Source organism: Lipotes vexillifer, unplaced genomic scaffold, assembly GCF_000442215.2.
Source record: "Lipotes vexillifer unplaced genomic scaffold, Lipotes_vexillifer_v1.1 scaffold90, whole genome shotgun sequence".
In the NCBI taxonomy this organism is placed as follows: domain Eukaryota; kingdom Metazoa; phylum Chordata; class Mammalia; order Artiodactyla; family Lipotidae; genus Lipotes; species Lipotes vexillifer.
Genome location: NW_006782310.1, coordinates 599861 through 614935, shown reverse-complemented (window position 1 = coordinate 614935; position 15075 = coordinate 599861). Strand labels below are relative to the sequence as shown.

Genomic DNA, 15075 nt, shown 5'->3' with positions numbered 1-15075 from the left:
ACTCTTTCCGTCACTATTACATTTTATGTGAGAAGTGGATCAAAGACTGCAGTGGAAGGCTGCATGTAGGAACCAGCAGCTGAGCTAGTCTCCATTACCAAATAGCTACCATGCTGCAAAGGGTTAGGGATGGAAATGGCTGGCTGGAGGACAGAGCCAGAAGCAGACAAAGCAGACGGTCCCTGGCTGCCTGGCAAAATCTGGTACCTTACAGATTCTGACTGTTGGACTTGTACGGATTGGCCACGGGATTCAATCCCAGAACCACTCTCTTTGGTGGGTGGCTGAGAGTTTTTGGCTTCATCATCCATCCCAAGGCTTATCTCTGCAAGTTTTTTAAATTTGGGACTGAGTGAGTCCAAGCAGCTGTCATCAAACTCATCAGCAATAAAACTGCAACAACCCAGGGAGCCGATGGGAGAACCAGGGCCACCTGTTCCTTCGTTATCATAGATCAGCAAGCAATCGTTTGCTTCCTGGCCATCGTCTTCCTCGGCACAGGCAAATGCTTTCTAAAGGTGGAGAAAAGTGGAAAAAAATGTATCGTAAGAGACACTCAGTGGAAGAATGTAATATTATACTATTCTTAGAACTCAAGGTTTGATCAAGAATGCATGATTTAGGTAATCCATAGAAGGGAATCCTCTGTATCAGCAATCTTGTGAGAGCCTGACCCGTAAATAGGGCCTATGCCACACCTTGGAATATTCCAAGAATCCTCATCCTAAACAAGCCCTTCCTGCCAGTCTCTCCTCACACACAGTCAGCCTTCATCTGCTCTACCAGGCTAGATGCCAGCACTTGCCAGTTCTGATACCGAAACTGTAGGTGAGATCCATTCTAAAGATGCACCAACCAAGAGGCAAGCAACCTGCCTCCCAAAGTCCTCTCTGTTCTTGCACCCTTGTCCCATTTTGATTCTATGCTTCCTGACACTTCACCTAATCTTGGACCACAGCCCTCGTTCCCCCTTTTATGTTTGGGTCATTAATTCAATGGTTCTTCAACATTTTTGGACATGGACTCCTTGACAATGTGAAGAATATTCTAACCCTCTCAGAAAAATGTTTGCAGATGTATTATGACATACTTCATGGTATTGGAAATAGAAAATAAGCTGCTTTGTATTCCTAAAGAGGATGCTGCTGATCTGAAATGCAAAAGGTTTTGCTTTCTGTTGTTATTCCAGTTGGAGGAATGAGGTGCCATATTCTCTCATCTTATGTCTACCGGCCCCTTCTTCCTTTTGACCAGTAGCCGGATTTTGGCAGCCATCTTAGGTTATCTGTATTATTTTACAAGGAGCCTCTACTTTTTTTGCTTGTATTTCACCAAGCTGCAAACGAACGATCTGTAAAACTGAAGTAGAGTCAAGTAGAAAGATCTCTAATGTAAACAAGATAACAAAGCCACAAAGTTTTCCACCAAATTACCTGAGAAAAGTAGGAGTCTAGGAAGTTCATGTTTATTGCCCCTTCACCATAGTCCATGTTGGTTCCTTCCATGGAATGCCTTGTTCTCATCGTTCCGGACTGTCCTGCGGAATAGTTGCTAAGTCCAGCGGCTGCTCCGAATTCTGAAGCGGCTCCAGATCCTGCGGCGGCTCCAGATCCTGCAGCTGCTCCAGATCTTGCAGCTGCTCCAGATCCTGCAGCTGCTCCAAGCCTGGTGGTCACTTCCATTCCCGAAGCTCCTTCCATCACCGTCCCTCCAGCGTATGTATTTGTAAAAACTTCTAAAAATAGGAGAAAATTCGATAACATCTCATGCTGTGATTTGTTTTGTTTTGTTTTTTTTCCTGGTCTTTGATACCCGTGAGCAGTTGCCAAGTAAAGCAAGTATGTGGGAGAAAATACAATTTTATGACTCGAGGTGATAAGAACATCCTGCAGTCTGTTACGTGAGAGTAACAGAGGAGGTGAGGACGTAACAGAGGATATTAGCAGATGAAATAGCTCTGAAAACATGCTGATTGAAAAAATATACAAAGGAAATAGATTTTCAGTGATAACGGCCAGAAATGGAAAAGTAAAAACAGAATATTCAGCACAGAGCAATGGAAAGCTTCTAATGTAATGCTTGTTTGTTTTCAGGAAAAAAGAAATTATAATTAAGCTGTCATATTGGCTCAATATGGAAACCAAAGAGGAAACATACATAATGTAATCATGCAAATTAGCAGATGCTAATTTGGTGTCTTGGTGCTTAATGAAAATTTAATAAGCTGTGACTCTTTTGCCTGTTACTTTTACATTGCATTTTCATGGAAAGCTATTTTTTCTAGAGAATTCTGAATATAGTTTTTGCTATGTAATTATAATGGGAGAAGCAGGTAAGGATTAAGGATTAAGGTAGCTGATAAAGACAGTTACCTTTTTGGGGGAGATCTTATGCGGATTTTTCAGGCTGGACATTTAAAAACAATCTATTGCTAAGCATGGAATTAAGAAAAAATTGAATATTAGGCATTAGGTCTTATGGTTCTAGTTTACACCTTAGTTGTAGCGTTGAGATAAGATGAATAAAATAGTCATTTGGTAAACCAAAGAAATAAATAATTTCACCTATATGACAAATAAGCAATACTTGTCCCATTATGATTAAATATAAGAATTGGTAATTGAACTCAAATCAGGATCCTGTTAGCTCTGGGGAATGAAGAAGGGCAACAAGACCTAGGATGTGCACACATGAGGCTTTAACTGCAAATATTACTAATGTTGATAGACAAAGTTGGGTGGTGAGTACATAGTGTTTGTTATATTTTCCTTTACATTTTTCTATATGTGTGAAATCTTTGCTTATTAAAAAATTAATAATTGACCCCCTGAGAGTTCTACTTCAGTTTATTAAAGTTTGGAAAAGTATAACAAATCTTCAGCTAGTAAAACATGGTGACATCAGTGGACAAATGAACTTATTGAAGCCAGAGCTAGGTCACAGAATTGACTGATATACTAACAGTAAACCATTTCATTGAAACCCTATTTCAGGGGTAACATCTCTCAGTATGTGCACAAATATGCAAATTATTAAGAAAAGAATTTAGAACATTTCTTATCTTTCAGTAGTTCTTATTTAACCCATTATTGCTTTCAAAAATAAATTTTATGTTCACTTACCAGAATTTTCCATGAAATCAACTCCATTGGCAGTTATAGGTGGCACATAGATATTTGCGATTTCCTACAAACCATATGCAAAAAATAAATACATTAAAAAATGACCCAGATTTCACCAATATAAGATATGCAAATGGAGACATTACAAGAATTCCAAATTCTTCCAGGAATAACCACTTTTATGATTTGACATCTGAAGAGCTAAGATCCTAAAAGGCTCCATTCATTTTAGTCCTGACTCTCATGGGTCCTTGAGAGTCAGGAGTATCATTTTTATACCCCATTACCTCTTTATCTATATGAATATAAATCGAATTTTGTTCTGCATGATTGAAATAAATGTTATACAAAGTGTATCCTCACCTTGTCTTCAGGTTGGGCTCCTTCGATTCCCCACGGACGAATTGTTCCTTCTGAACCATCAGGCACTGGCATGAATCCACTGGTCACTCCCCCGATAGGACCGGTCCCAAAGTAACAGGTCAGCAGCAGAAGGGGGACCACTAGTACACAGGAAAACAAAATATCAGAACATTTGAATCACTTGGAAACAATTTGACATGGCAATTGTCAGAAACATTACAAAGAAAATACAATATTTTTTAACGCTTATGGATAATCTAATAGAAAGCAAAGTTCATTTCTACAAAATAAAATTTAGTAAATTAAGCATACTAAAATTTCACATGATTAGGAAACTGAAGGAGACAGATCGGGTTATTCTTGAGACACGTATATTGTTTTCTTAAAATAGGCACTGTTCGATGAATGACAAAGGTGGCCATTCAGTTCCTCAATCATTTTCCATAATATATTTTTTTTATTATTGCATTTATTTGTACATGTTGAGGCTATGTATATGGTGTCAAGTGAATACACACCTGAAGAGTCAAGATTTTAGGTGGGCATTATAGTGATTTGGTAATCTGGTCTCTAATGATCTCTTAGAGAATAGCCATTAACTTGCAAACTCCCTCAGCAACTAGAGTGATGATCTAATATCATTGCACTCTTAATTGTGACTTAGGAATTCATAACTTGGAGGAGCCTTCCTGCCTGGGTAATTACCATTCTTTCTGTGTGTATCAGTCAAATCTTAGCAATAAAGATTAACATCATTCTCAGGCTAATGGGCCAAGAGAGAATGGAGGCACTTCTCAGTCTAGGTAGTCAGTGACGGCACCTCCACCTTTGGCCTGCTGAGGCCACCTGAATCCTAATGTTTGAATTCTGTTCACTTACTGGCAGCTTACTGAGAGATTTAAGAGTATATAGCCTCTGGAGTCAGACTTCTAGGGTTTGAGTTTTGGTTCCACCATTCACCAGCTGGACAAATTATGTCATCTTTTCTTGCCTCCATTAACTGATCCAAAGAATGGGAGAATATATAGTATCTACCTCATAGATTGTTGTGAGGATTAAATGAGATAATATAGATAAAGGATGGTACTGAGTGCCATGAGGACTTGACAGTATTGTTTGGATGGGCTACATCAGTTGTACAAATTAGGTCAGTTTTATATATTTTATATATACATAAATGAAAAAAATTAGGCCAAGTATATAAAATAAAATAAGTTGGACATAATACATTTTCTCAAAATTTAACATAATGTTCATATAAGTGATACTTCTAAAGGTTTTCTTTGCTTATTGCCATTCTTAATTCTATGACTTTGTTAAATGTGTGGGAAGGGATGAATATTATAAATGGACAAATTAGTTTTGAAAAGTGATGAATATATATCTGTATGGTCAGAATTTTTAGGTGGCCATAATAGTCTTTTAGAAATCTTGTTTATCATTGTGTGTGCAATATGTATTAGGTTTTTACATATGCATCCAGAGAAAGTTCTGTCCTGCACAAAATTCAAGATACGACATTTTGTAAATGGTGATATTTCACATGAAGCAAATGTAATTGTAGGAATAACAGAGTATATTACCTCTGACTGTCATCCTGAACCACAATCCCAAATGTACAGTAGCCTAGAGGATATATGCATACCTCAAAATTCAACATTTCAAAATCAGACTTATCATTGCCACCCTACTTATCTGTGCTTCCTCTGATATTTTCAATTTCAGTTAATGGTTTCAGTAGCAGCCGAATTCAGTGGTGCCTATGGACTTCTGTTCCACTCTTCCTATCTATTTGTCTCCAGATCCTCTCCATGTACCCGCATCGTGCCTTGCACATCAATCCTTTCCTTTCCAGTCTTATGCCATGGCTCAAAACCTGGCCTCTATCATTCCTTGTGAACTATTACAATAACCTCCTAACTGTTCTTTCCTTTTTAATTTACAGTACACACTGTGCCAATGTTATCTTTCTAAAATACAAATATGATCGTGTTAGTCTTTTATTCAAATACTCTCAGCAACCTTCCTTTCCATGTGTGTGTAAGCTCTTTCAAACTAGTCCCAAAGCGTTCTCCAGTTTCATCTCCTTCACTCTCCACAATTTCCCCTTGCTTTAACCTCCCAAGGCTGTGTGCTTCCTAAAACCTGCCAAGCATTTTCTGGCTTTGGCTCACGCTGTTACCCTTTGGAAACACCTTTCCCTCTTTTTGTACTTGCTATAGCCTACTCATTTCCCAAGGCTCAAATGGATGATTCCCCTGAGTCTGTGAAACCTCTGCAATATTCCTTAGTGTTCACTTTTATTTTATATTATATTATTATATATATTACAGTTTTATCATGGTATATGTTTTCCATAGAGTTAGACATGAATAAATCTACTACTACATGAAAACCAGAATCAAGTTCCCTTTCTTGGGAACTTGATTGATCTTGACTGAACTTGATTGATTGAACTTGATTGATCTATATGAAGACTCATATATAGGTACTTGAAAAATTTTTGGTTTTGAAATTGACTAATCATGACATTAGAAAACTGAAACTCAGTTTCAGCTATTAAATGAAATGATGCATGATAGCTTTAGAATAGTAAACACTTAAGGGGAAAGAGGAAGGAGAATATATGGCATGTGTAGGAGGCCACTAAATGTATGGATAGCAATTTATTTCTTTTTTTTAAAGAGATCTGAATAAATATGGCAAATATTAATGTCTGTTAAGTCTGAGTGATGGTTATATGTTATATGATTATATGTGTGCAAATATTAGTATCTGTTAAGTCTGAGTTGTGGTTATATTTGTGCTTGTCATGGCAACTTTCTGTTCTTTGTGGTTTAAAAATATCTCACAAATTTAAAAAAATTAAATTAAGAGGTTGAATAATCATTTTAACTCTAAATGTCTATAGTTCTATAATAAATTAGGGAAGTGACTGTGAATTTATCAAGGATTTCTTTTATTTACACTATAAGAATTTGCCATGAAGTTCTTTTAAATAGAGGCTTGTTACATTCAAAATACTAATTGATTCACATGATTTAAGTGTAACTTTTTGAAACCTACCTATTAAAAAAATAAATTTTAGTTTTATTGAAAAATAATACATGTATGTAATTTCCCTCAATGTGTTCAATAAACTTAATATATTAAGTATGAGAGCCTTATAGGAGTATATTTTCAGGTAGAAAGCTATTCTGAGGAAATTCTAGATTAAGTAATAACTTCTCAGAGTCTGTGATATATTTATGTGCATCATAAAGCTCAAGGCTTATGATATCTTATATATTTTCCCTAAATTTATTTGGTCAGGGTTCTATTTTATTTTAGAATTTCATGAGATTTGTATACAAAACAGACACTTTAGAAAGTGCCACACTCATGGATAAAGTCATTATTTTGACCATGAACATCATGGCCAGTGTGTAGACTATTCATGCTTCATTTTTTTCCTTCTTGAGTCTTTCGTGTTGTTTTCTATATGTCTAACATATACGACTTGCTTCTCTGTATTATAAATACAGATTGTTGGCAGGTGACGTGTCAGCTTTAAACATTTCTGATTTTTCCTGAAAATGCCATTTCCGATTCTTCCTGAAAATGCCATTTCCCCTCAGCTTTGCCTCTAAAACAACTGCGGAGATGCATTGTCCATGCAACGGGAAGGCCTCTGCATGTGCTGACACCCAGTGCAAGCAGGATGATGCTGCGGCATACTCACACAGCAGCAGCAAAAGACCGAGGAGCAGTAGGCCGATGGCAGCAGGCCCCAGCTTCTCAGGCGTCTCTCCATTAGGGGTCCAAGGGGTTGTGGTCGGGGTCCAAGTTATACAGGTGTTACTGTTGTCACACTGACAGACTTTCAGAGTCAAGTTCTCCGGGGTCCTGCACCAATTACCCTCGTTGTCCGTGATGACCAGTGAGATTCTGTACACACCGGGAGATACCGGCTGCGTGCTTTGTAGGATTGCGGAGGTGTCTGAAGGGAAACAACCAAACAAATCAGCAGTAGAACAAAGCGTATCTTGCTCCTTGTTCTGAAAACTATGTTTTTTTTTTTTCTTTTTGGTGAACAGAACCAGAGTTGCCATAGACATCACTGTCACAAATAGTAGGGTGAGGCTTGAGCAGATATGAGGGCTTTCAGAGATTAGTGGGTGTATGGGGCTGTACTTCCTCCTGTCCTCCTGTCTGCCCCAGATGGGCCCATTATTCTCCCCCGTGAAAACTCAGTCCTATATTTTTCCTGTGGTACGCGGGCCTCTCCCTGTTGTGGCCTCTCCCGTTGCGGAGCACAGGCTCCGGATGCACAGGCTCAGCGGCCATGGCTCACGGGCCCAGCCGCTCCGCGGCATGTGGGATCCTTCCAGACCGGGGCACGAACCCATGTCCCCTGCATCGTTTTTTTGCGGTACGCGGGCCTCTCACTGTTGTGGCCTCTCCCGTTGCGGAGCACAGGCTCTGGATGCACAGGCTCAGCGGCCATGGCTCACGGGCCCAGCCGCTCCGCGGCATGTGGGATCCTTCCAGACCGGGGCACGAACCCATGTCCCCTGCATCGGCAGGTGGACTCTCAAACACTGCGCCACCAGGGAAGCCCCTCAGTCCTATCTTGATTTTCCCCCAAAAGAGGAGGGGAGATGGGCATCATTTAAATCCCAGGCCTCCTTCTTCTGGGACTTAACCACTCTTCTGTACGTCTGCACCAACCCCTGGACCCTGGTGTAGACCTCTGAATGTATCCCTTCCGCTTCACTCCATGCTTTGGTGCCTGACTTATCAAGACTGAGTTTCTGCTTTGGCTGCTGCTACTTCAGCTGCTCCTGTCAGTACTCGTCCCATGAGCCTAATGCCAGTTGTATGGGATTCCCAGAGGTGAAGGCCTGTTGCTTCTCTGACTCATGAGCAATGATCGTTCTCCATTCTTCATTGCTATGCTATCCCTTCCTAAGTGGGCTCCAGCAGCAGCTCTCATAAGCTGTAGGGTTGTATCCCTTGAATCATTCTTGACCCCATCATGCCCCTTGACACTGTGCCCAATCCACCTAGTCCAACCACTGCTACCTTGCCTACCCTCACCCACACAGGTGTGCCTAGTGCCAGGTCCTGTCTCTCTATGATGTTTCTTTTGTAGCCTTTTCACTGGACCTGTGTCTGGTAAACCCATTTGGCTACATGCACAGTTTGGAGCTAGATCCCTACACCAGGATCAGTAAGAGCCCAGGAAAGAAGGCCACGGAGAACAAGATGCCTTTGGTGACTCTAGCAATGGCAGATCCCTATGACTAGGGTACCACAGAGTAAGCACATTCATGAAAGGAAGCAAGATTAGTTCAGAAAAGAGCTAGAGATAAGTGAGTTCATTTACAGAGGATTTGAAGTGGCCTGCTGGTCATTATAAGATCCTAAAAGGGAGAAGATTCTTATTGTCTAATGGCTTTTTCTGTGAGACTCCTGGAAAACAGAGGAAATATGAAATTAGCATGATAAAGATTAGGAGAAAAGGAAGGATGGATTAGCTCTTGCCCATTGGCTAATAGGTTTACAAATTTCAGTCCACCATGCTCTCAAGATTCCTGACTAGTGACAGACTAGTGACAGCCTTGAGCAGGCTGACCCCTTCAGTGCTTCATGTCTGTTTACAGCCTGAAGACATGAAGGCTGTATTTAGAAACCTAAACAGCTCTGCAGTAAAATAGGTGCCTGACTCTAATCATTTTATTTTTATTTTTTTGGGGTGCTGTGGAGATACAGATAAAGATATAAAGATATCCAAAAATCGGAGTCCACATGAAAAGCAGAAAATATTAAATAGTGCTAATATTATATTATATCATACCTTTTCTTTCCTGAAGAGAGAAGAAATTCATGAGGCTAGGACCTCATCTTCATTACAAAGAATTTTAAAAACTACTCTTGGAAAGGAACTGCTCCCAAATGAACTCTCTCTTAACCTTCTGGAAAAATAAAGGAGCAGCAACTTTCATTTGTGGAAGCAGCTTTACAAGTACTCACCATCAAGTTTTGTGATCTTCCACTCTGGCACTTTTGTAGTTTGCTTGTCCTGTGAAAATGTGTAGGAGCCAGTATATTCATCCTTGTCCAGTAATACAGCTTTGACAACCACGGAAGATGATGAACTACAGATTGTTTTCTTTTCCAGGACAATTGTTGGACAATTTACATTAAAATCAGGTAGTTGGACATGTATGGTGCCTGTAGCAGTTTCACCTGTTTTTTCTGTAAGAGTGACATTTTAGTGTTAGAGAAATGTACACAAGTTGTACAAAAAATAACTAAATAAATAAACCTTTAAAATTTCTCTCACATGCAGCCAGATTAGCGTATCTACTCATGAGAAATTGTATTCGTTTGTCCCACAAGTAAAAAGATGTCACCCAATTTCCACACCTTGTTGAGAGCAAATTTAAATTTATCAACTTGGCAGATGTCTTGCTTAGAAGCATGGCTATTAATTTAATATGCTTGGAACCAAGACCTATAAGGTGATAAATTCACTGATTACAAATGAAATCAACATAAAAATAATAGTTTTCTTAAATGTATCCTACTGCACGAGCCCAGACCGTGTGAAAGATTTTTGCTTCTAAAGCTTGAGCCAAAGTATTTGGAATAAACTATGATTTATTTTTATTACCCAAAATATAAAGTTTATTGAAGAAAAATTTTTTAATGCTGACAATCAAAAACAATAAAATAAAAATCTCTCAGTGGTGGGATTCTGAATTATTTCTGTTGTTTCCCATAGTGCTTTTTTCTGTTTTCCCAGATAATGTGATCTTGGGTGTTTATTCTTTTGTTTTATATTTATGTTTGCTGATCGCCTTGAGCATAAATTAATTTTGCACTTAGGGAAACACACATAGTCAGTAAGTATTATTTTAAAGACATTTCAAAAGATTTTTATTGTTCAATGACATAAGTGCTTGAGGTCTCTATAAGTAACTCACTCTGTGTGTAAGTAACTCACAAAGGCACCTCACATTGGAGCTGAGCTTCCCTGATAAGCTTTCTGTCTCAATCTTTATCCACCTTCTCAAACCCAGAAATTCCTGCCCCAACAGCCAAAAATAGGACCAACACAGAATTCACTGGTCCAACAAACTCCAGTGAGAAGCTGGGATGCTCAGTCTTCTCCTGGATTTAGCCACCTCAGACTTGAGACCCAGGGCCCCTAAGATAATTAACTTCATCTAATGATAAAGGTAATATGTTAATAATCACAATCATCTATTCATCAAGAAATGCCAGTTGGAGTAACATTTCTCTAAAAATGAAATAAGTTTTCTTACCATCTGTGGCCAGAACCTCAGCTGTGATTGTCTTGTTAACCATGACAGTAGCATCCCGAACAGTATTTTTGACAAATTTGATTTGAGCAGTGTTTGAATCAATAGTTAGCAAACCACCATCATTACGTTCCAAGATGTATCTGTTTTGTAATAGAAAACAACAATAGGTTCTTTTTTCAAACATGGAATGTTACCTATTTAATGAAAATGACTCATTAATATTTATTTATACTTAGTATAAGACTATGAAATATACTTTTATAAAAGCAGCAGAAGCTTAACATATTAGCACAGACAAGCAGTATTTCATAGTCCTTAAGTATATGTTAGCCTGGTTTTTCAATTTTCTGCTCTGCTCAGTAAAATAACTGTGTCTTTGTTCTTTTTTTTAATGAAGATTATTATATTGTTTTATTTTAAAATTTCTTTTTGGCTGCGTTGTGTCTTTGTTGCTGCATGGGATTTCTCTAGTTGGGGCGAGCGGGGGCTACTCTTTGTTGCGGTGCGCGGGCTTCTCATTGTGGTGGCTTCTCTTGTGGAGCACAGGCTCTAGGTGCGTAGGCTTCAGTAGTTGCAGCACGTGGGCTCAGTAATTGTGGCACATGGGCCCAAGAGCATGCAGAATACAATAGTTATGGCACATGGGCTTTGTTGCTCCGTGGCATGTGGGATCTTCCCGGACCAGGGATCGAACCCATGTCCCCTGCATTGGCAGGTGGATTCTTAACCACTGCACCACCACGGAAGTCCCTGTGTCCTTGTTCTCTATACGGCAGCAGCTACTTTGCATGGTGCTCTACTATTTTAGGCATATGTGTCTTGTATGTGCTGTTCTATCTGACTGCACCACGGTCTTCTGGTGAAATTCGACTCTTTTTTAAGGCTCAACTGAAAGTCTCCATGAAACTTTTTCCTGATCTCTCTAGACAGGCTAAGTCATTCTCTTCTTAGCTTCCACTTTAACTTATGCTTATGCTGCCTTTGCTTATAGCATGCCTCTTCTTGAGTTATATGGTTCCTTGAGCTGGCTGCTTTGTATCTCTTTGTATCCTTGGCACAGAATAGTTTAGATGTTATATTGTAATAGTTTATAAATTAAAACTAGTCAAGGTAAACAACAAGGTCCTACTGTATAGCACAGGGAATTATGTTCAATATCCTGTGATAAACCATAATGGAAAAGAATATGAAAAAGATTATATATGTATAACTGAGTTGCTTTGCTGTACAGCAGAAATTAACACAACATTGTAAATCAACTAAACTTCAATAAAATTTTAAAAAGTTCAAGGAATACTAAAATATTAAAATAAAATCTCACTTGACAAATAAGGCAGCTTTGCCAGTGTCTTCGTCAATGGCTTGATATGATCCCAAGATATAATTGATCAGGTTTTTACTGCTTGTGCCTTTTGGGACAGTAAATGTCTTGGAAGGAGGACGGAATATAAGTCCTTCCCTCATATTTATTACTTGGATTATGAGTGAGGTTGACTGGACTGTATATAGAGAGAGAATTGATTTGTGAAATTCAGCTTTGTTTCTGACGGCGATACCAAGTTGCAAACTTTGTAGTTTTTCATAATCTAGAGCCTAGAGTAAAAATAAAATTAAAAGGAAAGAGACGTTACAAAAATACGATCTGGAAAGAGGACAAGAGAGCTCTATGTTACGTGCTATGAATGAATCCTTTATTTCTATACAGCAAAACGGTTTCACAGATCTTCGCAATGCTGTGATGAGAATCCTTTAGAATTTGTAACTCATGAAACCTCAGTTTGGTAACGCATACTTACAAAGCAGAGTACTTCTTTTTAGACTAACAAAACATCTTTATAGTTTCTTCAGGCTGTGTGGTACAGTGGAAAGAATCACAAATTTTCTATGGTAACATGGTTTGAACCCTGATTCTGCTACTTAATAGCTATGTGACTCAGGGCACAATATTTACTATCTCTGATCCTCAACTTTTTGCTTCTGGTAAAAAACCCTTACCTCATCAGATTGTTGTAAGGACTGAACTAATTAAGGCCCATAATACATTCCTGTAAATGGCAGCTACGTCCATTCACAGAATAGTTATTGGATTCCTGTGCAATAATATCCCTTCTGGCTTTAAAAATTCCCTGTTGGCAAAGATAAGGTATCCTAATAAACTTGGCTGGCAAATAGGCCTCTGCAAAACGATGAGTGGGTGCCCCACCGACTCTCCATAGAACCATTTTCAGATAGTCCTGTGTGTTACCTATTTGTTTAACTCTGTTATTGAGTGGCCCAATCAAGGCCTGAGGTATCCCAGGATAGCTTTTTCCAGTCACTAGTCAATTTTTTAAGGGTGATGGGATAAGGAAATGTTCATTTTGGTTACATTTGTGTATAACTGAAAATAATTAAGGTATGAGAACCAGATTTGAGTTTTAACTTTGCAATGACTGGTTTTGTGGGCTCAAGTGTTTCCTAGTGGGGAAGAGGAAAACGATGCTTAAATAGGTAATTATAATATAAGGGGTAATTGACAAAAGAGATTACAGAGTCTATGTGTGAAAGCGAGTGAGGACTTGTACTTGAGAAAGTCAGGAAAGGCTTCCGAGAGGTTTTCATGTGAGCAGTGATACAGGCTGAGGAGGAGTTATTCAGGCAGAGTGAAAGCACTTGCAAATACCAGAGTTACAGAAGGTGATAAGGAGATGACTGCTGAGAGGCCTTGGATGCAATTCTGAGGGGGCTGAAGGTCATCTCAAAGGCCAGCAGGAGGTCATCACCCTGGCTGCATATTAAGAGTCCCCTGAGGAGCCTTTAAGAACCGCTTGCTGCCTGGCCTTCCCTGCAGACCAACTGAACCAGTAGTTCCTGACTTGCCGCAGGCTGGAAGAAGCTGCAGGTGATTCACATGGACAATCTTGATTGAGGGCCATTTTCACAGCCAATGGAGAACAAGGAAAGTTTTTAAAGAGGAGAGGAACTGGTCCAAATTGGCTTTAAGACAAATGTGGTCGAAGGAGAATGAAGGGAAGTATACACAGGAGGTAGGTACGTCAATCAGGAAGGGAGGGGGCAAGGCTGAGAAGAACACAGGCTGTGAGAAGGAAGACCAGGGCTAGACTTTAAGGGCAGTTTCTAGGGCAGAATTTGATGTCTGGCTCTAGGTGGTGAGAAGATGCCACGACTGAAGGACAAGGCCCAGGTTTCTAGTTTGGGAGACTGGATGACACCAACACAGAAGACTGGGAATATCTCATTCCTCGGCATTGTTGGGAGTTTATAACAAAACCCTTGCAACTGAGGATGGCTGTAACCCACTCTGAAAAGCAGAGTAATAGCAACCACTTATGTGGCTTCCAACAATCTAGAATTCCAGGGATCTCCCTGTTAAGGAATATTATGGATCTGTCATTCTACTGGAGTCACAGAATTAAAGAGAGAAGCTCCCATATAGTCCAATGTTCTATGGCAAGGAATGTCCTGAAATAGTGGTAATATTTTTCTAGTCTATACAATATCCAGGCATAAATAGCCTTATGTTATTTCAGATGAAGGGTCTATTGTAGCCAAGCCTGTTAAATGGAAGTGTTACTCAGTTATTTATTTTTTATTTTTCAGATTTAGTTTTTACATTTCCATTTTCTAGAAAAAGTCACATTTTTTCCCCCTCTGAGGACCGTAGCTAATCCATTTAAAGTAAGTTGGCAAATTCACAAGCAGCTATTCCATGTATTCTTGTCTGTTCCCGAGTTTAAGTCAGGAAGTGTGTTTTACTTTCTTGCGCATAAAACAGGCACACCGATAAATATATGTATATTAGTGTGTTTGTGTTTCTATAGAAAGTGTGATAGCTTGGAAGGAAACAAATCAACATGTTAAGAGAATTTCCTTAGGTAATGGGGCTATGTGTGTCTTCAAAATTCTATCTACTTTTATGTGTTTTTTACGTTTTCTATAAAGAAGTGGTATTATTATTCATAAGTGAATAAAGTTTATTTATGACAGTTTTGGTTAAAATATAGTCATAGTTTTGGTTAATACAGAACATTTTTCCCACTAAAGGGAAATCAGACCTTACCTGAACCACCTTCAAGATGCCTTCGTTAGTCATGGGATCAGTTTGTATTTCAAACCAATTCCCATCATTTCCAGAGGTAAAGAAATACTCTGCAAGCCAATTATCTGTGAACTCTTCATCCAAATCTATTACTTGAAATCGAAGCAAGTCAGAACTTAAAGTGTTTTCCTTGATACTTGCTGAATACTAAAAAAAAAAAAAAAAAAAAAAAAAAAAA

At 38.9% G+C, this 15075-nt stretch overlaps 1 protein-coding gene across 1 annotated transcript in view; it reads right to left on the bottom strand.

The window, feature by feature from the left end:
• Window positions 1-15075, bottom strand: part of DSG3 (desmoglein 3) — a 29546-nt gene that overhangs the window by 199 nt on the left and 14272 nt on the right. The window contains 9 exon segments of the mRNA XM_007455236.1: window positions 10-512; window positions 1434-1735; window positions 3123-3186; window positions 3486-3625; window positions 7207-7464; window positions 9501-9725; window positions 10799-10938; window positions 12120-12391; window positions 14859-15044. Coding sequence (XP_007455298.1) covers window positions 10-512; window positions 1434-1735; window positions 3123-3186; window positions 3486-3625; window positions 7207-7464; window positions 9501-9725; window positions 10799-10938; window positions 12120-12391; window positions 14859-15044 — 2090 coding nt within the window.